Consider the following 22,257-nt stretch of genomic DNA (forward strand, 5'->3'; position numbering starts at 1 on the left):
AAACTATTTTGTAGATAACAATATGTAAAACAATAACCATTGATAATTTCCTACCATTTTGTCTGTAATTTGCTAAGTCCCTCCTATTATTATGTTATCCTTTTTTTACTCTTTAAAATTAAAAAATAAATAAATAAATAAAAATGAGGTATATGGATAGGCCCTGATCCAGTATGACTAGTGCGCTTCTGAGAGGAGAACCCAGACACACACACACACACACACACACACACGAAAGATCATGTGATGACATAAAGAGAAAGTGGCTATGTGCAAACCAGTGAGAAAGGACTCAAAAGAAAGTCCTGCTGGGCGTGGTGGCACACACCTGTAAACCCAGCACTCAGGAGGCTGAGTTAGAATTGTGAGTTTGAGGCCAGCTTGAGCTACATAGTTCAAGGATGGCCTGAACTATACAGCAAGACCCTAAAATACATACATACATATAATTCTGCTGGCACTTTGACCTCAGACTTCCACCCTCCAGAATTGTAAGAAAGTAAATTTCAGTTGTTCAAAGCCACCTAGTCTGGAAGTTTGTTATGGTAGCCCTAGCAAGCTAATACAACTGCTGTGGATCAGAATTACCTTTACAAAAAGTCATGTTTGTGCCAGGCATGTTGGCACACACCTGTAATCCCAGCACTCGGGAGGCTGAGGCAGGAGGATTGTTGTAAGTTTGAGACCAGTCAGGGCTACAAAGTGAGCTCAAGGCCAGCCTGAACTGCATAGTGGGACCCTGTCTCAAGAAGACGCACACACACAAAAAGTCATGCTACTTTATCCCCTATAGGTTGGTTTTGCTTATATTTTGAGAATATAATGTTTCAGATTATCTTCTCTTGAATTTTGCCAGTATATGGAGTCCTGCTGACTAGCAATTATACCCCCTCCTTTGTTCTGTATTCCATTACACATAGTGGTAGGGCTTATACTTACAAAATACCATCTTTTTTGGGGGGATAGGGTCTCACTATATAGTTCAGGCTGACCTTGAACTTATTAGCCCATGCTGGCCATGAACTCATGGAAGTCCTACTTCAGCCTTTCAGGTGCTGGGATTATAGGTGTGTACCATCATGCCTGGCTCCAAAATACCATCTCTTGAGTTTGCTCAAAACTGGTGAAGTGGGGTGTGGTGGTGCATACTTGTAATCCCAGCACTCTGGAGGCTGAGGCAGGAGGATCATTGCAAGTTCAAGACCAGCCTGGGCTACAAAGTCAGCTCAAGGCCAGCCTGAACTGCATAGCAAAACCCTGTCTCCAAAAAACAAAGAACAGCTATTTGTTTGATACTTCTCAGTGTTGCTGATTTGGGTTATATGATTTGATTTTTACAAAAGAAGAAATTTGATCCTAAAATTTAAAAACCAGGGGCTGGGGATTTAGCTCAGCGGCACAGTGCCTGCCTGGCAAGTGCGAGGTCATGAGTTTGATTCCCGTACCAGAAAAAAACCAAACAACCAAATTAAATAAATAAATAAAAATAAAAACCATAACTTTGAAAATAGTTAGGATCCTGATTTCATACCATACCCAAAGCTTAATTCTAGATAAAGATTTAAATATGATAATCAAAACATTAAAATTTTTAGACTATCAGACTAGGCCTTCATTCAGGGGATGGAGGAGACAAATGGAGGAGAGAAAATGAAAGCACTATAAATGAAACACATACTTGCATGAAAATTTGATGAATAAATGGCTCAATAAAAGTGAGAAATCTAGATGCTATGTTTTTTTTTTGTTTTTTTTTTTTTGTTTTTCTCCGGTACCGGGAACCGAACTCACGACCTTGCGCTTGCCAGGCAGGCGCTTTGCCGCTGAGCTAAATCCCCAGCCCCTCTAGATGCTATGGAACTACATCTTGAACGCATAAAAACTGTGTCCAAACATACTATTATTCAAGTCACTGAGAAAACTTTAAGCTGGGTGTGGTGGCACATTTCTGTAATTCCAGCACTTGGGAGGCTGAGGCAGGAGGCTCTCTTTGAGTTCAAGGCCAGCATGAATTACAGAGTGAAACCCTGTTTCAAAAAAAAATCAAAAAAATGTGAGAATGATGACAGCTAATGTCTATAACAAAGAGGTCTTACAAATTAGAACTCTTCAAAGTAAAGGAATATGAAATGACAAATCAGATTGGTATTAGTTGGCTTGGAAAGCTTTTAGAGGACACTGAGTGGGAAAAATGCAGAAATGTAAAAAATCCTGTTTGTAAAGAACTTAATGACCCCCATCTCTGTGTGTGTGTGTGTAGTGGAAAGAAAATGTGCGAGAAAAGACCTGGGAGAAAGAATACAAGTAGAAAAGGGAAAAAAAAATAAAAGCTTCACACTCAGACTCCTCAGGTTGTGCATCAATTAATTTGGGGAAAAATCTGTGATGTACGTGTAAGTAAATAAAGCTACTGTTTTCATGTATGTTTAAATTCTTTTCCAGTACCAGGGCTTGCATATGCTAGGCATATGCTGTACCGCTGAGTTATATTCCCAACCCTTTTGTGATTCTCCTGCCTCAGCTTTCTGAGTAGTATGTGTATGTTTTTATAAATATGTCCATGTAATTTGTACGTAAGAGGGTAGATTGGATGGGAGCCTTCTCTTTTTTAAAAAACAACAACAGAAAACAAGGTTTCACTATGTAGCCCAGGCTAGGTTTGAACTTCAAAACTTCTTGCCCTAACCTAAATGCTGGGATTACAGGCATGTGCCACCATGCCTGGCTGAGTCTGCCTTCAGGACATCTTTGACTTAATTGTTTCATGTGCTGAAACAACAAAGCACTTGTTGAAAAACACCAAATTAAAAAAATCACAAAAAACAACATAAGCCCTTCTGTGTTATCTGTTTCATATTTTTCTTCCCATCTACCCCTCCCTATCTTCAGATTTTCTGCTGGAAGTACCATCCATATCCCTTTAGCTGCCCACTTCTGCATCTGACATACCAGCTGCAGCAAGGACTATGCATTCCCTCTAACATTCCTTTTAATATAAGCCTTTATTACTGGCACTGACAATATTCTGCCTTGGTTTTCCTGCTCTTCCCACCTGTCTTATGTTTAAGGTCTTTTTAATTCACTACACATACTCCTCAGGATTCTCTATCTGTTGGGATTTGGGCAAGCCCAGGCTCAAGACTGTTTTCATTTTGTCTTTCCTGAGTTTTCATTTAAGCAGACTAGTGCCTGCAGGCTGGTACCATTATGTTTCCAGGGGAGCACTGTCCAATAGAAATATACTGCAAAGCACAGAAGTCATTTAAAATCTGCCAGCTGTTTACATTCAAAAATTTAAAAAAGAGCCACTGAGGAGGCTGAGGCAGAAGGACTGTAGGCCAAGCGTGAGTCCAGCCTGGACAAGTTAGAACTTGTCCCAAAAAACAAAAAGGGTTAGGGATGTAGCTCAGTGTTAAAAGTACTTACCTAGATGAGCGAGGGCCTGGATTCAATCTCCAGTACGGCCAGAAATTTCTGTAAGTGTTCAGAGGAACACACTATCATCAACAATTAACTTGGAAATAATTTTAGACACAAGCCTGTATTCCCAGCTACTTGGAGGCTGAAACAGATCACCTGAACCCAGGAGGGTCTGCAGAAAGGTAATTAAATAAAAATGAGGTCATGTGGGTAACAAAGAAACGGGGCCTGTGCAACATAAACTGTCTCCAAACAAATGGGAGACCCTGAGATGTTATCAAAATACCAACTTCACCTGCAATGGAGCTAGTTCCAGTACAGAAGGGGTTCTTGAGACAGAAATGCAGTAGTTAGTGTGGGTTGGGAGCACGGCTCTGCCATTTAACATCTGTGGGACACTGGGCAAATTACACATTGTTCATCTATAAAATGGGGAGCTAGGGGGCTGGGGATGTAGCTCAGCGGCACAGTGCCTGCCTGGCAAGCGCAAGGTCGTGAGTTCGATTCCCGGTACAGGGGAAAAAAAAAAAATGGGGAGCCGGATGTCAGATGGCACAAGCCCGTCATTGGGCAGCCCCATGAGTTCGAGGTCAGCCTGGACTACACAGCAAAACCCTGTCTCAACCAAAAAAGGAAAAAAAGAGGAGAAGGAGGTTGTAATGCTTCATGAGTTCTTATAAGGATTAAATGAAATATAAAGTGCCAGGCACGTAATAAATATTCAGTACATTACTTATTAGCTATTACTCCGGTAAACGTGTCGCAGGCTCTAACTTTAATCCCAAGAAACGCCCAGAAATCTTTACTCCTGACTTGCAGGCCCAGGTTGAGATCTCTGTCTGAGGCCATCATGAAAGCGTGGACACAAGGTAAGCACACACCGCTCCATTCACTTTTCCCACCCGGACTCCCCGTCAAGGCTGACAGCCCTTAAACCAGGCCATGGAGACAACTTCCCTGGCAGGGCGTGAGGGAGGACCACTGGAGGAGGTGGGGACGGATTCCCCGGCTCAGGTACCTACGGTGTCCTCTGCGTCGCGAGGACACAGCCTCGGGCTGGGCCTCGCCCGCCCGCTGCGCTCCAGTGGGTTTCTGTGTTGAGGGGTCGCTGAGGAGATCCCGCGAGGACCGTGGAAAGGGGCGTGGCGAGCGCCGGCTCCGCCCACCCGTCGGGCTCGAGTCCGGAGTGGGTCCGCCAGGCTGACGCACTCGGCTCTCCAGCCAATCGAGAAGCGCAGACCAGATTCAAATAAAGACGGCGGGTGAACATGGCGGACCGGACTTGGTCTGGGAGGTGATCGACCTGCTTTCGGTATTGAAGATGTGGCGAGTAAAGAAATTGAACCTCAGTCTGTCGCCGTCGCCCCAGCCAGTGAGCAGGGAAGAGCTGGGTGGGGTTACCCGGGTGGGGAGCGTGGGTTCGAGGGACCTGGAAGGCTGGGTCAAGCCTGGGGCTGGAGAGCGTTTGGGATCTTTGTTCGTCTTGCTCCTTCAGCGCGACTCGGGTGGGAACAGACTCTTCACTTTTGTTTTCTTCTGTTTGTCTTTCTCAGGGGAAACCAGCTATGAGAACTCCTCTTCGGGAACTTAACCTGCAGCCCAGTGACTTCAGCTCAGGACCAGTCCCGGCTATCTGCTCCACGCTGACCCCATCACTGCGCAAGCTGGGGCTGCAGGTGAGATTCGACTGGATAGCTGCTCGACTGGACTGTGTGCCCAGGTCGAGAGCTCTGAGGAACAGAGGGCTGGAACGTAGTAATTAATAACGATAATGAAGTCTGTACAACAGTGACATCCATTTACAGCTATTCAGGCCAACAGAGAGGTGCCCTAGGGTGGTTAAAGGAAATCCACCGAGAACCCAAACCTCTATTTAGCTGTTGATTTTATGATCTCCTCCTCCATTTGACCTTTACCATACTACTGAGAAATCTTTCATCCTAAGTAATGGTCTTTATCTAACATGGGCTCACAGATGGAGAGATCTGTCTGATACAACAATAAAGCAATATCCATCCACTCCAGGAGTAGTCAGAACTCTCCTTGGGATCAAGTTATACTGTGGGATAATAATACTTATTTTTATCTATATTATTGATTATTTTATATAATCATTATCATCATCATTATTATTAAACTATCCCTGGCAGAATTGCCCTTACCGAGTTGAGCTTTTAAAGACAAGCAGCCAAGAACTAACTGCTTCTCAGTTGCTGTAAAAACTTGTCAAAGAAAGAGATTGACCCCTGTGTAAGATTCATTGAAGAAATTTTTTAGAACTTACTGCCTGGGAAAATTAATCTTCCTAAAAAGTGTTACCCTTTTCTCTTTCTAATAATGAAATATAGCTGGGTGTGGTGGTGCATGCCTGTAATCCCAGCATATGAGAGAGATGAAATTTACCATATTTTCCCTCTTGCTCTAGCATAGAAAAAACTCAGGTTACCAGGGATATAGCTCAGCGGCACAAGCACCTGCCTGGCAAGTACAAGGTCATGAGTTCAATTCCTGGTACCAAAAAAAAAAAAAAAAAAAGAAAAAACTCAGGGTGCTTGTTCAGTGTAGTAGCACTATAATCCCAGCTACTTGGGGATAGGGAGACCCTGTCTACAAACAAACAAACAAACAAACACACACAACAAAAGCTGGAGATGTAGCTAAGTGGGAAAGCCCTGTGTTCAACTGTCAGTACTGCAAAAAAAAGGGGTGGGAGGTTCGGGGCTGGAGGCTGAGGATGTAGTTCAGTGGTAGAGCTCTTGCCTGTCATGTGCAAGGCCCTGGGTTCAATCTCCCCCCTGCCCGTGCCAAAGAAACACTCAGGGTCAAATTCAGTTACAGCTATTGGTATATGAAGATTTGGTTCTTCTTTCTTTTTTGACCATGATTTTGTTTTTTTATTATCATTATTGGCATTATTATTATTATTAATTACTATTATTATTTTGGTGGTGCTAGGGGTCTAGCTCAGGGCCTAGCGCATGTTATGCAGGTGTTTTACCACTGAGCTACCCAACAGCCTTATTTCATTAATATATATCTGTCTGTCCCTACGTACTTAGAGTCCTACAAGTGGGTTGAAGTTAGGAAGTGAGAGGAGCAAGGTCACATTCAAGCTAACATTTCCCCATGATCTGGATAGATATTCTCAGTCTGTTTACACTGAAGGCTGGTTCACTTGGAAGGTCTCAAAATGGCTTCTTAACTTTTCTTTCTGTACTGTTGGTCTGTGGAGTAAGCAACAGAATTGGCCAAATTCTTATCTTATAAGCAGAAGTAATGAGGACTTTTTAAAAATTTGGATTTTTTTTTTTTTTTTTTTGGTACCGGGAATGGAACTCAGGACTTTGTGCTTGCCAGGCAGGCACTTGTGCCGCTGAGCTATATCCCCGGCTGGATCGTATTTTATACCCATAATTATATATGGGAAATGGAATTGACTGCCTTATCAATTCATTTTGTTTTTATTGTCAGGAAGGCAGCCACAACTCATCCCTGCTGGATTTAGTCAATGCCAAGACAACAGACTCCCCTTCAGAACAATTCAGCTATCCCTCAAGGTGGCTAGAAGCTTGTCAGAATGAGTCAGGCAAGCAGCCTCTAGAACTGACTGCCCAAACCAACTCTATTCCCAAAACATTTGAGGAAGGAATAGACACAGCGGAGGACTGTGTGGTTAAAACCATGGTCCTTGAATCCTCTTCAGTGGGGCAGAAGCAAGACATGATACTCGAGGCCCATTCAGACACCATGGCAGAGACAAACAGCAGCTCTCTAAATGAGCCTTTGAGGCCAGAAGATCTAGGGAGGAAGGAAGTGGCACCTTGCATGGAAGACAGCTTTTTAGAAGTTACTGCTGCTATGCCTGAGAAAGCTACATTCCAAGATTCTCCATCTCATCTCTTGGACTCTTCACCCTGTTCTGAGCAACAACTACATTGCTCCAAGGAGAGCCTGAGGGACAGTAAGACTGAACCTGTACCTGAGGACTCAGTACCCTCTGAAAGTAACGACTTCGTGCCTTCCTCCATTCTCTGGCTTTCTCCTTCACCTGGCTTGGCAGCAGATTCCCCCACCAATCATGTGGACCAAGGGGAGGAAGGAGAATTGAGCTTCCCCACGCCCCCTGAACAGGTTGAATTGGGAGATCAAGCACTTGTCTCAAATGTGGAAAATGTTCCACCCACATGCCTGACACCAAATCCAGGGGCATCGGAATCCCAGGCAGCTCCAGGCCCAGCAGACGATGCTGGTAGGATTCTTGGATATGATTCAGAGACTTGGATGTCCCCACTGGCCTGGCTAGAAAAAGGTCTAAATACTTCAGTCATGCTAGAAAATCTCCGCCAAAGTTTATCCCTTCCCACCGTGCTGCAGGATGCTGCCATTGGCACTACCCCTTTCTCAACTTGTTCTGTGGGGACTTGGTTGACTCCTCCGGCACCGCAGGAAAAGAGTATAAACAAATCCCAGATCAGCCCGCTGGGCAACGAAGAAGAAAGTGCTTCAGAGACACAGCACCGCCTGTGGGGGTAAGTGTCTCATAGCCTGTGCTTTTGGGGCTCTGTTACCTGGGATCTGCCACTCTCTTCCCTTCATTTCTCTTCCTTTTTCCTTACGTTCTTTTCTTCCTGCTGCAGCCATCATCCTCCAGATCTGACTGCCTTGTCTAGACAAGACCTGGAAGGTAATCTGATGAGCTCTCTTGTTATTCTGGAGGTTCTGACCCGCCAGCTACAGGACTGGAAGAACCACCTGACTGTCCCTCACCCTGAAGCCCGGGACTGTAGCACTCAGACAGACACCTCTCCTAGTCAGGTAAGAAACTTCCTTGCAAAGCCTGAAGGATCTTAGTGGCCTTCTTCCTTAGAATTTAAGGCAATAAACTGCCAGAGGACAAGGGAGTACTGTAGAATATGTATGAAAACTGAGAATCTGGAAAAATCCTTGAAGTTGAGTACTCACTACATCGCCGGAGTACAAGACTTTCCAAAGGAGTGCAAAGAAGGTTTTGAAGGAATCAATGTTTGGATCTTCCTCTTTCAAATGTACTCTTTACTGTTTTGTTTTGTTTTTTTTTTTTTGTCATTTTGTCTTTTTGAGACAGGGTCCCACCATATAGTTCAGGCTGGTCTTGAACTCATTTTGTCACCCAGGTTGGTCTCTAACTCACAAAGATCCTCCTGTCTCATCCTCCTGAGTACATAGGATCACAGGCATGTGCCACCACCCCCAGCTTTTTCTTTCTTTTCTACTTCCCTGTTCTAACCTCCCTTACCCACTTTACTAGAGAAGAGCATACTTGTTTTGTTTTGTTTTGTTTTTTGGTTTTTGTTCGGTACCGGGAACCAAACTCACGACCTTGTGCTTGCCAGGCAGGCACTTTGCCGCTGAGCTAAATCCCCAGCCCAAGAGCATACTTTCTATCCCAAATCTTACATAGCAATCAAAGGACAACTGAAAATATTGGTGCACATTTTGAGAAAGTAAATGACTGCACTAATTATATAACACCCCTTTTTCATGTTTTCAGCAAATTTGGAGGATGACATGTCAGTGGATCATTAGTCATTTTTGATGAAGGTTTACTAATATTACTGGCATATAGATATCTGTAGATATGTTCCTAGAATTGGATGACATTCCCTTCTTTCCTTTTTCTATTCCTGCCAGTTTTTTTTTTATTTATATGAAGATTTTGTAGTATTTACATCTATTAGATTGGAACATACCATTGAATTTTTGCTGAACTATGTGAGAATTGTAGCAATGTACAAATACATGAACTAATATGAGGAGGGAATTTCCATTCATTTCATTAATAGGTGATTCCCAACAAGATTTCACTGGTTATGTGTAGGATTTTATTAAAAAATTACAATGATTAGTATACAACTGATGAAAATGTTTCTCCATCCAAAAGAGAGTGGGGTTTTTTGTTTTTTTTCCCTCACTTAAAGTCTTCTGGTCAAAGCAATTTAGAAAAATTTTTAATTTAAGTTTAGGTGAACTTTTGTTGCAGAGATGTAGGTCAATAACGGTTTTAAAGTATAAAAATATATTAGGATGCAATTCTTTTTTTTTTTTTTTTCCAGTGCTGGGGATTAAACCTAGGGCTTCATACATGCTAGGCAAGGGTTTTACCACTGAGTTACACTTCCAGCTCCTGGGATGAAGTTCTACAAGAAATAAAAATATAGGTTCAATGAGTCAAGTATTGTGGTGTATATCTGTAAGTCCAACATTTGGCAGGTTCAGGCAGGGGGATCAGGCTGGCTTTGAACTCACTGGATAGTCTAGGCTGGGTTTAAGCTTACCACATAGCCCAGGCTGGTTTCAAACTTGCTGTGATCCTCTTGCCTCAGCTTCCTAAGTGCTGGGATTACAGGAGTGCACCACCGCACCTGGGGAAAAGAATTTTTTTCTTAATGGACTGGGGTTGTAGCTTGATGGGAAGGCCGTGGATTCAATCCCCAATACCACATACAAAAGAAGAGCTGGTTCTCAGATGCCCAGAGGTGATCTTTGAGTTGAAAATATCCTCAAAGTAATGACTGCTTTTTGCTAAAAATCCTGGAAACCATAGGCTCCTCAGTCTTCCTAGCTGCTCACTTTCTCTCTTGTGTTATCACTGCATCCTTTTTTTCTTGTCCTTGACCTTGTTTCCCATCCCTGAATCTGCTTTGTGTCCTCTTCCCCTGAGCTTGCCAGGTCCCTTTGGAGGCCACTGAAGCAGAACTGAAAAGGGGAAATGACATCACTTCAGCCATTCCCCTGCGCTATGCCTGTCCTCACCGCTTGGCTGCCTCCTTCACATTAATCTCATCACCTGCCTGACTGCCCAGCTCTGAGCAGTGTGTGTGTCCTACCCAGCGGCGCTGCATGCCTTTCCGCACGATGCAGTTCATAATGATAACTGTGGCAGGGAAAGGGAGCCAGGGACCCCAAGAGATCTGAGGATGATGCAGTTTTGCCTCTAGATCCAGACTGTCAAAGCCTTATGATTCAGCACTGCTGTTCCATCAGCGGTCTTTTTCTAGACGATGGCTACCTTTTGGCAGTAAGGAAGACACTTTTCTTTTAGAATTTGAGTCTTTCTAGGGCTCTGCTGCCTTTGAGGTCATACTTTCTACTTTGAGGAGCATATGGTTTTTTTTGTTTTATTTTGTTTTTGTGGTACTGGAGATTATAAAGCCAGGGCTTTTGCCCTGAGCTACATCCTTAGCCTTTTTTAAACATTTTTTATTTTGAGACAGGGTCTCATTAAGTTGCCCAGGCTGAACAGCTTGAGCTTCTGGTAGTCTTGCCTCAGGCTCCCAGAGTGCTGTCATTACAAGTGTGCACCACCATACCCAGTTTAGTTCATTCTTTCTTGAAGGCAATTAAGTAAAATCCTTTTTTTTTTTTTTTGGACCGGTAATTGAACTCAGGACCTCTCGCTTGCCAGGCAGGTGCTATGCTGCTGGGCTATATCTCTAGCCCTAAGTAAAATCCTTAAAACAGTTTAAATTTTTTGACCTGTACTTTTAGGGATATATTTTAAGGGAATAAAGTTCTGAATAAATATGGCAGTAGACGGAGGTAGGGGTGAGGTGCATGCCTATAATACCAGCTCTTGGATGGTTTAGACAGGAAGGATTGCAAGTTCTGAGCTGAGCCTGGGTAATTTAGCAATTTAGTGAGTGCCTGTTTTAAAATTTAAAAACATTTAAAGAAGACTGGGGATGGGGGGGTGTAGTGGTACACACCTGTAATCCCAGCCTTTGGGAGGCTGAGGCAGGAAGATCACCTTGAGTTCAAGACCAGCCTGGGCTACATAGCAAGACCCTGTCTCAAAAATAAAAAAGGAAGACAGGATGTAGCTCAGTGGAAAGGCCCTTGGTTCAGTTCTCAGCATGAAAAATCAAAACCAATAGATTTTTTTTTGTATCAGAAATTAAACTCAGGGCCTTGTACTTGCTAGGCAGGTGCCATATTGCTAACCTACATCCCCTAGATGTTTTTTAATAATTAAAAAAAAAAGAGAGCCGAGCTTGGTGGCGCATGCCTGTAATTCCAGCACTTGGGAGGCTGAGGCAGGAGGATTGTTGTGCATTTGAACTGCATAGTGAGACCCTGTCTCAGAAAGACCAAAAAAAAAAAAAAAAAAAGAAAAGAAATATAAGATGGACTGTTATATAGTCATTAAAAACTATGCATAAACTAGTGCATGCTGGTGATGTAGCTCAGTGATAGAGTGCTTCCCTAGCATGTATAAGGCCCTAGATTCCATTCCTAGCACTGGGGGTGGAGTATGAGGAATTTTTAATAACATGGAAAAATAAGTTTAATGTAAGTTTGTGATTGTTCAAATATTCTCTGAGAAACTTTGAAGATAAATAAAATATGAGCAGAAGTTAAAAATAGTGGCCCTCTGGCCAGGTATAGTGGCACATGCCTGTAATCCCAGCCCTCAGGATGCTGAGGCAGGAGGATCACTGAGTTTGAGGCCAGCCTGAACTGCATAGTGACACCAGTTTCCAAAAAAAAAAAAATTAGTGGTATTCTACCTTGATAAGCCCTCTAAAGCAGGTGTCTCAGTCTCAGTTTATTCTAATAAGGAAAAATTAAGTAGTAAAAAGAGAACCCATTCCCAGCACTTGGGAGGTTGAAGCAAGAGGATTGCTGTGAGTTTGAGGCCAGCCTGGGCTACATAGTAAGTTCAAGATCAGCCTAAAATACATAGTGAGACCCTGTCTCAACCCACCCCTTAAAAAAACCCAAAACACAACACCCTCACCCATGCATGGTGGTACACGTTTTATAATTCCAACACTTGGGAGGCCGAGGCACAAGAATCAGGTGTTTAAGTCCAGCCTGGGCTACAAAGCAAATTTGAGGCCAGCCTGAACTAAATAATGAGACCTTGTCTTAAAAAACAGAAAAAGCAAATTAAAAAAAATACTAAATAGGATCCCAGACATATTTATATTTGGCTGTCGATATCTATGGATCTTGAATCTGTGGATATAACTAACTGTGCATGGATAAAAAGCATCTGTATTGAACATGTGCAGACTCTTTTTTTGCTTAATAGTATTCCCTAAATAGATAAATATTATAGTGTTTTACATAAGGGACTTTGCATTCAGATTTTGGTATCTGAGGGACCTACTGGAACCAACTTCCCATTGATTCTTTTTTTTTTTTTTTTTTTTGAGACAGTGTCTTGCCATATAGTTCAGGCAGGCCTTCAACTCACTGTGTAACGCATGCTAGCCTTGAACTCAAACTCAGACTTGAACTCGTGGCAATCCTCCTGCCTCAGTCTCCCAAGTGCTGGGATTACAGGCATGCGCTAGCATGCCTGGCCCTACTGATTCTGAGGGATGTATATTATAACTTCAATTATGGTTTTTCTCAAGCATTACTACATTCATCAAATCTAAGGCACTATGAATATTAGGATGGATTTCCATTTCAGTGATATAAAATACGAAAAAGTATTCATCTTAGAATTTATTAAACATGGTAATTTATTTCTAAATTCGTGGTCTACAATTATTTTCCTGGTACTTGAGGGAAATGTTATGGTCATCAGTTTCATGAAACACGTATATCAAGTATGGAGATATATCTGCAACTCTGGGGGTGAGTGCTGTATTGTTGATTGAGAATCACTGCTCCAAGCCATCTGTGGTGTAGCACTCTGGGAGGCAGAGGCAGAGGAATCATAAGTTGAAGTCTAACCTGGGCAACTTAGCAACTTAGTGAGATCCTGTTGCAAAATAAAAAGAAGGCTGGGGATGTAGGTCATTGTAAAAGCTGTGTTTAATTTCCAGTATTAAAAAAAAAAGTCATTGCTCTATATGATGAAATTATGAATGACTTTCTCTTTTTATTCATTTTTTCATTTTCTAAAATTTCATAATAAATATGTATTATCCTGACAATTAGGGAAAAAATTTTTTTTTGTTTTTTTTTTTTGAGACAGGGTCTTGCTGTGCAGTTCAGGCTGGCCTTGAGCTCACTTTGTAGCCCTGGCTGGTCTCGAACTCACAACAGTCCTCTGCCTCAGCCTCTCAAGTGCTGGGATTGCAGGTGTGTACCACCATGTCTGATGGAAAAAATCAATTTTTTTTTTTTTCCGGTACCGGGAATCGAATTCATGACCTTGCGCTTGCCAGGCAGGCACTGTGCTGCTGAGCTAAATCCCCAGCCCAGGAAAAAACGATTTTAAAAGGAATGTTTTTACCTTCTTTTGATTTTCCTTTTCTTTCTTTTATTGATTTTAGTGTTTGGGACAGTGTCTTACTATGTAGTTCAGGCCAGCCTTGAACTGATTATGTAGTCCAGGCTGGCCTCAAATTCATGGCAATTCTCCTACCTCAGGCTCCCTAGTGCTGGGATTGTAGGCGTGCGCCACCACGCCTGGCCCTGTGAGCCTTCATAGGGGGCCAACCTATGAACTTGTACCTGACAAAGGGGTGATGAAAATGCAACACAAAGAGATGCAGAATAGTGTGGGGGACCAGGAGGCTTTTTTTTTGCGGGGAGGAAGAGCAGGAATTGAACTCAGGACTTTGTACTTGCCAGGCAGGTGTTTTGCCACTGAGCTGTGTCCTTGGCCTGTGAGGGAGCTCTTGTCTCCCTTTGACAAAGAGCCCCAAGTGACTGAGTACCTTGGCTTTATTCACTCAGACACGGACACAAGCAGTAAGAGTAAAACAAGATTCATCTGTCTCCCACCATCCATGGTACATATCCGAGTAAATAGCAGGATCTCAGCTGTATTAATTTTCCCTGCAGCACGCTGCCTTTCTCTCTAGTGTTCATAGAAAAAGAGGCCAGTTAGGCCTTAAACTTCCTATCTGGTCTCCCACAAGCCTTGGTCGTGCTTCTGTTAGGGGAGGCTCCTTTAGCTCACTGGAGGAGAAAGGGAATGAGACGCTGCTGATGCACATTGTTCAAACAAAGAGAGCAATTTGCTTATCTGACCAGGTAACTAAGGAACCTCAACATCTTCAGGAGAGCCAGAAGATTGGACAGACCCTGCAGCAAGCCAGGAACATCATGGTACGTGTTGACTGACCTTATATCAATACTAGGGTCTCCTGCGAAGCTTGAAAATGGGGAATCCTGGGTGGTTAGTAGATGATGATACTTAGCTGTGATGGTGAAGGGGGGGTCCTACATCTCCCTCTTTTGTGAAGGACTTTGATTAGGAGCTTGGAATTGGGGTCAGTGGCTTTCCTCCCTAGCTCCCCTGCTTCCTGCGTAGGGATTACATTTCATCCAGCCTGGCCATCTCCCTCCACAGCAGTCATGGGTGCTGGTCTCTAAAGAGCTCACAACCTTGTTTCACCTGTCCCTGCTGCACGTAGAAGATAAAACAAGTGTGAGTCGGGAGGTAAGCAGATGGGGTGGAGGTAGAGGCCTCTGGTGGGACTAAAAGGCAAAAAAGGAAGCAAACACAGCATCTTATTCTTATCTCGTAGTCTCGGCTTGCAGAAACTTTGATGTCCTGCAGTGTTGATGTGTTGAAGAAATTGAAAGCAAAGCTCCAGAGCCTCAAAACAGAAAGGGAGGAGGCAAGGCTTAGAGAGGAAGTGGCACTCAGAGGCAAGGATGTGGTAAGGTGCTGGGCATTTGCTCCTGGACATGGGAGGTGTCTGGCTCAGGGCTCCTATAGGGATGCACTTAAGACACAGATGAATGGCCTAAGAATTGCCTGCCCTGGAGAATTAAGACCTACTAAGGTATTGGACAGTTATCGCTTTTTGTGTTGTTTCCCTCCTCCGCCCTGCATGTCCTTGCAACCTCTTCCCTACACAGGCAGAGACGGTGCTAGAGGCTTTCTGCGCACATGCCAGCCAGCGCATCAGCCAGCTGGAAAAGGACGTGAAATTCACAGGGGAATTCAGAGGCCTTCTGCAGGAGGCCCAGGCCCAAATGGTAATAAGAGCATTTTCTTTGCTGTGGTCTACGCTGACACATTGGGAAGATGGTCACATACCCCTTTCGCTTAGCGACCTCCACATACAACCCTTCCCTCGTAGGTAGGCCTTCATACGGAGCAAGAAGAGCTGGCTCAGCAGACGGTGAGTCTGACTTCCACCTTGGAACAGGACTGGACATCCATGCAACTCGATGTGCGTATTTGGGGCCATCATAACCACCCCCTTTCTCGTAGCCAGCCCTGTGAGGAGCCTTGCCTCAAGCGTGCCCTACTGACTAGATTATTTCCCCTGGTAGTATGTGGCATGGACAGCTTTGCTGAGTCGGTGTCAACAACTCACAGAAAAACTCACAGCCAAGAGCCGACAGGCCCTGCAGGACCATGATGTTGCAGTTGAGGAAAAGCGGCAGGTACAGACCATGAGTGGGGACTACTAAGGCTTGCTTTACACCTACTTTGCAGAGGCCTCTCCAGCTGTGGTATCGTTAACCTCTTCAGTTGGTCTTTCTCCCCTGGGTTTAGAGAACAGCCAGGTTCCTTATCTGTAAGAAGATTTGAACCTACTTGTTTGTTTCTTTTGCTTTTTAGCACCTTTTTTGTTGTTATTGTTTGGAGCCATTATATAGTTCAGGCTGGCTTTGAATTCACTATGTAGCCCATATTAGTCTTGAACTTGAAGTGATCCTCCTGCCTTAGCCTCCCAAGTGCTGAGATTACAGGCATGCCTCCTCACTGTGCCTGGATCTTCAGCATCTTCTTTACTTTAGCAATTTTTCTCATGTATCTTTTTCTTAAGGATCAGCTTTGTTTTGTGTAATGTTGCTGCCCAGAAGCAAGGTCGTTTGCTGTCTTGTCCAGAAAGAGAAGCTGCACTAAGTCCTGGCATTCTTGATTCAGGAAGAATTACAGGTGGAAAACTATCTTTTAGATTTCCAGGGAGCTGGAACAAGCCTCTGCCCATTTAGAGGACTGCAAAGGCCAAACAGAACAACTGCAATTGGAAAACAGTCGCTTAGCAACAGGTATGTGTGTGTGTATGTGTAAGCAGTTGAGCCTGCTCAAATTTGGAGTATGGTGGTAGAACAAGGAAGTGCCCTGAAACACCTACTTTGGATCAAAAATGTGAGGGCTTTCTGGCTTGATGATTGCATGGTGTCATTAGGGTATTTTGATCTAGATCTCCAGGCTCAGCTGCAGATTCTGGCCGACATGGATAGGCAGCTAAAAGAGCTGCAGAATCAGCATGCCCATTGTACCCAGGACCTGGCCACAAAGGATGAGTTGCTCTGCCAACTTACCCAGAGCAATGAGGAGCAGGCTGCTCAGTGAGTTCCTATCAGGTTATTGTGGCAATAGGCACCCAGCATGTAAGACCAAGCAGGATTTAACGTAAGGTCTCTGGCAGATGGCAAAAGGAAAAGACGGCACTACAACAAACACAAGCAGAACTGCAGCAACAACAGGCTGTGTTGGCCAAAGAGGTGCAGGACCTCAAGGAGACCCTGGAGGTAAGGGTAAGGTAAACCTTAGGAGTGGAGGACCTGAAGCCTGATGGCACTGAGGTGAAGTTTGTGAAGATGGACTGGAAAAAACCTCTGGCCAAGGGCTCTAAAGTTCTCCACTTGTACTCACTTTCCCCCTTTCCTCTCTCGCTGTGTCCCTTCCTTCCTTCTCTTGTCTTTCCAGTTTGCAGACCAAGAGAATCAGGTTGCTCACCTGGAGCTGGGCCAGGTTGAGTGCCAGTTGAAAACCACACTGGATGTGCTCCGGGAGCGCAGCCTGCAGTGTGAGACTCTCAAGGACACTGTAGAGAACCTAAAGTAAGATCTCTCCCTTTTTCTCTGCTTCCCCCAAGTGCTTATTTTTCCCAGAAACACTTCTAGAAACCAGAGTCTCCAAGAAGGGACTTGTGACAGTATCCGAGCTTCTGGTTTCTCTCCTTGAATGCAGGGGATGTGGAAGAGGTGTTCAGAGAAGATACCTTGGGTTTTGGTCATCTTCCCCATTCCCTGTTTCAGGGCTGACCTGACAAGCACCATCGCAGAGAACCAGAAACAAGACCTGCAGAAGACACGGCGGTATTCCCAAGAGCTCGGGGTGCTGACCAAGCAACTACAGAGCTTAACCTTCTTCCTACAGACAAAACTAAAGGAGGAGGTAGATCTTGGCATCCCTTCTCTTCAAACTGTATCTTGCAGCTGGGCATGGCAGTGCATGCTTGTAATCTCAGTGCTTGGGAGGCTGAGGGATGAAAATTGCCACTAGTTTGCCAACCTGGGCTATATAGTGAGCCCTATCTCAACTCGTGTCCCCCAAACACACACACACATACACACACAAAACAAAGCAAAAAAAAAAAAAACAACCCAAATTGTACATTATATAGAATAGTCTTCCTAAAATCCTGCTCCTGTTTCATTTCTGTGGCCATCAGTGACTTTCAATTACTATAGGACCTCTTCAATCTATCACTCATGTATTTCTGTCTCCAACCTCCCTATTATGAACGCTTTACTCCAACAAGGCAGCCTGTACACCACACACACGTCCCGTCTCCATTCACAGCTGGCCTTGGGCTTTTCCCACTTCTATTTTCTTCCATTTTCAGACTGAAAATTCTTTTTCTTTTCTTTCTCATTAAAATCTTCCCTAGCTCACCATCTTTAAAATGTTCCCAGGTCATATGGACTCACCGACCTCTTTCTTTGCTGCAGTCCTCACAAACTTACTCTCCTTTTGCTTTTGTATTGGTTTTCCTTGGATAGCTGATCTCTTCAACTGGACAATATTTAAAGAAAGCAAAACTTTAGCCTTGCTTCTTTGGCTTCCTCACAGTGCACACTGACAATAAACGGTTGATATCTTTCAAAATACAGAGTTAATTAGCTTATTCAACAGTTAAATGTACAACCAAGATCCTACCCTCTTCCAGCTATGTGCTGAGAAGCTAAACAATCTACAGTCTAGAAGGAAGGACACAGACATAACGTTGTCATCTTGATATGATCATGGTAGAAGTCTGCACGGGGCACTGGGAGCTCAGAGAAAAGACGATTGGTTCTACTTTTTTTTAATTTTAATATTTTGTTTTTTGAGACAAGGTCTTGCTGTGTAGTTCAGGCTACCCTTGAAGTCGCTGTGTAGCTAAGGCTGGTCTTGAACTTGTGATCCTCCTGCCTCAGCCTCCTAAGTCCTGGGATTACAGGCGTGTGTCTCCATGCCTGACTCAGCTTTATATATACTAAAATTCATGGAACATAGTGGTAGAGTTTATTTCACAAGCAGTTAGTCTTTGGGCCTGGAGACTGGGAAAAAATCCAGTTGAAAGAAAGAAATGGAAGAGTCACTCATGTGGAAATAGAAGCTGGAAGTGGATGTTTTTGTGGCGTTCCCAAGGTGAGGCCACCCAGGGAAATGGATTAGAGAGTAAAAAGAGGGCCAAGGACCAAACCTAGAAGGGTCCAGTGGTCAAGGAAGGACCTGTGGGTGGACAGAAGAAATATCCAGAAATGTCTGAGGCCTCTGCATGAAGGAGGGTCATGTCCTGGAAGAAAGGGAAGTTTCTAAAAGTACAAGATTTTTAGGAGCACAGTGTCAAACAGGCCAGGTGAAACGAGCAGAAAAGTATTCCTTGTATTTGAAAGTAAGTGCACCAAATGCCAGGAATTGCAGTGGGATGGTGGGGTGGAAGCCTGAGTGTAGTGGGCTGGGAGATAGAAGATGGTGAGAAGAATAGGCTGCTTTTCTTTCCCTCGCTCTCTCGGGGAAAAAGCCCAGTACTAGTAGCCGAAAGAAGATTTAAGGGCTTTTCTTGTGTTTGTTTTGTTTTTAAAGTATTGACTTAGTGAGCTGGTTATGGTGCTACACACCTGTAATCAAGAGACTGAGGGAGGAGTATTGCCTCGTTTGAGGCCATCCTGGGCTACGTAATGAGTTCAAGAGCACTCTGAACTGCATAGCAAGACCCTGACTCAAAAAAATATATTATTATAGCAAGAGCGGCTTAGGAATGTAAACATGTTTGCGGAAAGGTGCTAATGGAGGAGTTGGAGAGAGAGCTACAAAGCCGTGGGTGGAACGACACACTGGAAGAGGAGGCTGGAAAGGCCTGCGAACAGGCATCACTCTGAAGAGCAGCTGATATTTTTCTTCCCTTGGCCTTAGGCTGACCCAGAGACCCTTTCACTGAGCACAGCTCATGCTTTGGCTGAGGATCACCCTCCACCTAATGGCAGTGCCTTCATGGGGAGCATCTGGAGAGCAGAGACAAATGAAGGTTAGAGGCCCTAGGATTTGGGAGTGGAGAAGCTGCTCCTGATACCTTGAGCTGCCGAACAGGCCTCCCATCTCCCAGCTGGCACTGTGGCAGACCTTTGCCTGGATTGCCAGAGGGGCCTTTCCCCATGGTTGATTTTTGTTTGTTTGTTTTAGAGCCAGAATCAGCTCCTGTGCCCTTGCTTGGAAGTGGCAAGAGTGCTTTCACCCGAGTAGCACCAACAGTTTCCCTTCAGCCTCCAGGTTAGAAGGGGCTCCAGGGATCCTGCCTCATTTCTAGAAAGTCTAGTGGTGATGAATAAAGACAAAAGCAGTGAGAAGTGCTTTGCTCTAAAAACCTCAATTCTACTTGGGCTCATTTTATTTTTGTCTTTTGGGATCTGTAATGTTCTGGATATTCAAATCCTATGGGTGGGGAATACTGGTAAGAGTTGGTGGAAATAAGTGGTGGTTATACACCCCTTCCTTCCAGGCCGAAGGGCTGTACTGCCATGTAGGACTTTCTTTTCAGAGATCCCAGACATAGAGAAGACTCTGGGAGAAATGAATACTAAGCTTCTTGAGCTTCACAGCCTGTGTACCCTGCTGCAAGAGTCTAAAGAAGAAGCCATTGGGACTCTGGAGCAAAAAATGTGAGTGAGATGGAGTCCCGCTGGCAGGGGCAGTAAGTCCCTTACCCTAAGGGCAGCACCCCCTCAGAGGACAGGAATGATAAGGAATTCATCCCTCTGCTAGTTGTGCTCTGCAGATGAGGCTGCAGGCCCAGGAAGAACAGCATCAGGAAGCCCAGAAGGCAAAGGAAGCGGACATAGAGAAGCTGAACCAGGCTTTGTGCTTGCGCTACAAGGTGAAGGAGGGGCCTAGAAGTGGGGCGGTGAAGAACTGGGGCAGCTCTACTGGCCCACTGGGAGCCATTGTCTCTCCAGAAATCTGGGTGGTGGGGATTTTCCAGCCACTGCTCTAGTTTGGCCTTTCCTGGGGTCAGACATTTTGCATTATTTAAGAATCAGCTGTGGGCTGACCTGTATTCCCTAGCAGACTAAGAGAGGATTCTAGCAGAATTCTCCCAACACTGAGCTATGCCTTGCCTGATTTAGCCCTGGGGAAAGAATTGGAGTGGTGGGGTATCAGCTGATCCCGGCGGGGCCAAGCACACAGGGTCAGGCGCTCTCCTGCCTCCTGGCAAGAGCTGCAAAGAAGCCAGCTCTCCCTCAGTGACTTGTCACCTCCCTTTCTCTCACAGAATGAAAAGGAGCTCCAAGAAGTGATACAGAAGCAGAATGAGAAGATCCTAGAGCAGATAGACAAGAGTGGCGAGCTCATAGTATGTTCCTCAGGATGCTCAGCCCCTGCCTTCCATGCTATTGGTAGCCAGATCCCAAACATGCCACAGTTGGTTACCCTGATCTGCCTTTGTCCACAACATGGGATAAGGATAGAGAGGAACCCTGAGTACTAGGACTATTTCTCTTCTTATTCCCAGAGCCTCAGAGAAGAGGTGACCCAGCTCACCCGCTCACTTCGGCGGGCAGAGACAGAGACTAAAGTGCTCCAGGAGACCCTGGCAGGCCAGCTGGACCCCAACTGTGAGCCCATGGCCACCACCTGGATCCAAGAGAAAGTGTGGCTGTATCAGGAGGTGACTCAGTTAAGAGGAGCTGGGCAAGCAGTGGGGACCCCAGGCTGTTCCCCCTATTAATCTGGACATACCTATAGGTGGACAAGCTGAGGGTGATGTACCTGGAGGTGAAAGATGAGAAAGCAAAACTCATGGTCAAGTTCCAGAGCCAGGTGAAGATTTCCATACTATCCCAGCGCTGACTGCTACCACCACCGGCAAGCCCCCTGCCGTGCTGCCTCTATCCTACCGAGTTATGCTGTTCTTTTAAGCACAGGACTTATAGAGCATATTTGCTTTCTAGAGAAACATCCTAGAGGAGAACCTTCGGCGCTCTGATGCAGAGTTAAAGAAACTAGATGAGATTGTTCAGCATATTTACAAGGTAAAGCAGGGAGGGAGATGATAGGACTAAGGCACCTAAGGTCCAAAGCTTGGCTCTAGAGGGTGCTTATGAGCACAGCTCTGGTTCCTAGCCTGTGCTGAGAGCTGGCTCTGATTCCATACTCCAGGCTTCTCTGGTTTGTTTTCTTCCTTTGAACTCAGTGGGAGCTGGGAGCCTTGGGCCTTAGACTTGTTCTGAGCTGCCTTTTCTGCCTCTCTTCCCAGATTCTGCTGTCCATCCCAGATGTAGTACAAAGTTGCAAGGAGCTACAAGGATTGCTAGAATTTCTGAGCTAAGAAACAGAAAGCAGCCAGTGGCAGTGGTGTGTACCTGTAATTCCAGCTACTCGGGAGGCAGAGGCAGGAGGATCACCTGAGCCCAGGACTTCGAGATTACTTTGGGCAACATAGTGAGACCCTGTCTCAAAAAGGGAAAAAAAAAAAAGAAGAAGAAACAAAGCTGGATTCTCCTTCATCCCTTTTTACCTGCAATACCTTTTCACCCCCAATACTAGGACCAATTGGCCTAGAGCCAACTATGTTTAATATTATTTAAATAAAGTGTATTTAATGTACTTCCTCAAGCTCGCAATCTTATTTTGGTGTGGGAGGGCGTGGATGAGAT

At 44.7% G+C, this 22,257-nt stretch overlaps 1 protein-coding gene and 1 long non-coding RNA gene across 4 annotated transcripts in view; one reads left to right on the top strand and one right to left on the bottom strand.

Moving 5' to 3' along the window:
• Positions 1-4,573, bottom strand: part of LOC106146486 — an 11,789-nt gene extending 7,216 nt beyond the window's left edge. The window contains exons 1-2 of one of the 2 annotated variants that reach the window (XR_001230934.1): positions 4,443-4,573; positions 3,427-3,474 (exon numbers count right to left, since the gene is read on the bottom strand). This is a non-coding gene — a long non-coding RNA (uncharacterized LOC106146486). Of the gene's footprint in view, positions 1-3,426; positions 3,475-4,438 lie in introns of both variants that reach the window. The other variant, XR_001230935.1, reaches the window with a different exon arrangement.
• Positions 4,574-4,638: 65 nt separating this feature from the next.
• On the top strand, positions 4,639-22,211 carry Spag5 (sperm associated antigen 5). Of its 2 annotated transcripts, none has more exons than XM_005402745.2 (24): positions 4,639-4,792; positions 4,974-5,096; positions 6,892-7,949; positions 8,058-8,235; positions 14,398-14,472; positions 14,717-14,806; positions 14,895-15,029; positions 15,232-15,351; positions 15,456-15,548; positions 15,652-15,765; positions 16,284-16,377; positions 16,533-16,680; positions 16,761-16,863; positions 17,042-17,175; positions 17,374-17,512; positions 19,520-19,631; positions 19,787-19,873; positions 20,142-20,262; positions 20,366-20,477; positions 20,874-20,954; positions 21,114-21,269; positions 21,347-21,421; positions 21,553-21,633; positions 21,858-22,211. In XM_005402745.2, the coding sequence occupies exons 1-24, from the start codon at positions 4,742-4,744 to the stop codon at positions 21,927-21,929; spliced, it is 3,552 nt and encodes a 1,183-aa protein (XP_005402802.1). In that variant the 5' UTR covers positions 4,639-4,741; the 3' UTR covers positions 21,930-22,211. The 2 variants fall into 2 exon arrangements, with proteins under 2 accessions (XP_005402802.1, XP_005402803.1); XM_005402746.2 differs by having other exon boundaries at positions 14,720-14,806.
• Positions 22,212-22,257: the final 46 nt, after the last annotated feature.

This window comes from Chinchilla lanigera, unplaced genomic scaffold (assembly GCF_000276665.1).
Source record: "Chinchilla lanigera isolate Chin_1 unplaced genomic scaffold, ChiLan1.0 scaffold00080, whole genome shotgun sequence".
In the NCBI taxonomy this organism is placed as follows: domain Eukaryota; kingdom Metazoa; phylum Chordata; class Mammalia; order Rodentia; family Chinchillidae; genus Chinchilla; species Chinchilla lanigera.

Coding starts and splice junctions, on each gene's coding strand:
- Spag5 (XM_005402745.2), top strand. CDS start 4,742: ATGTGGCGAGTAAAGAAATTGAACCTCAGTCTGTCGCCGTCGCCCCAG. Junction 5,097..6,891: donor TGCGCAAGCTGGGGCTGCAG/GTGAGATTCGAC, acceptor TTTTATTGTCAG/GAAGGCAGCCACAACTCATC. Junction 20,955..21,113: donor ACAAGAGTGGCGAGCTCATA/GTATGTTCCTCA, acceptor TCTTATTCCCAG/AGCCTCAGAGAAGAGGTGAC.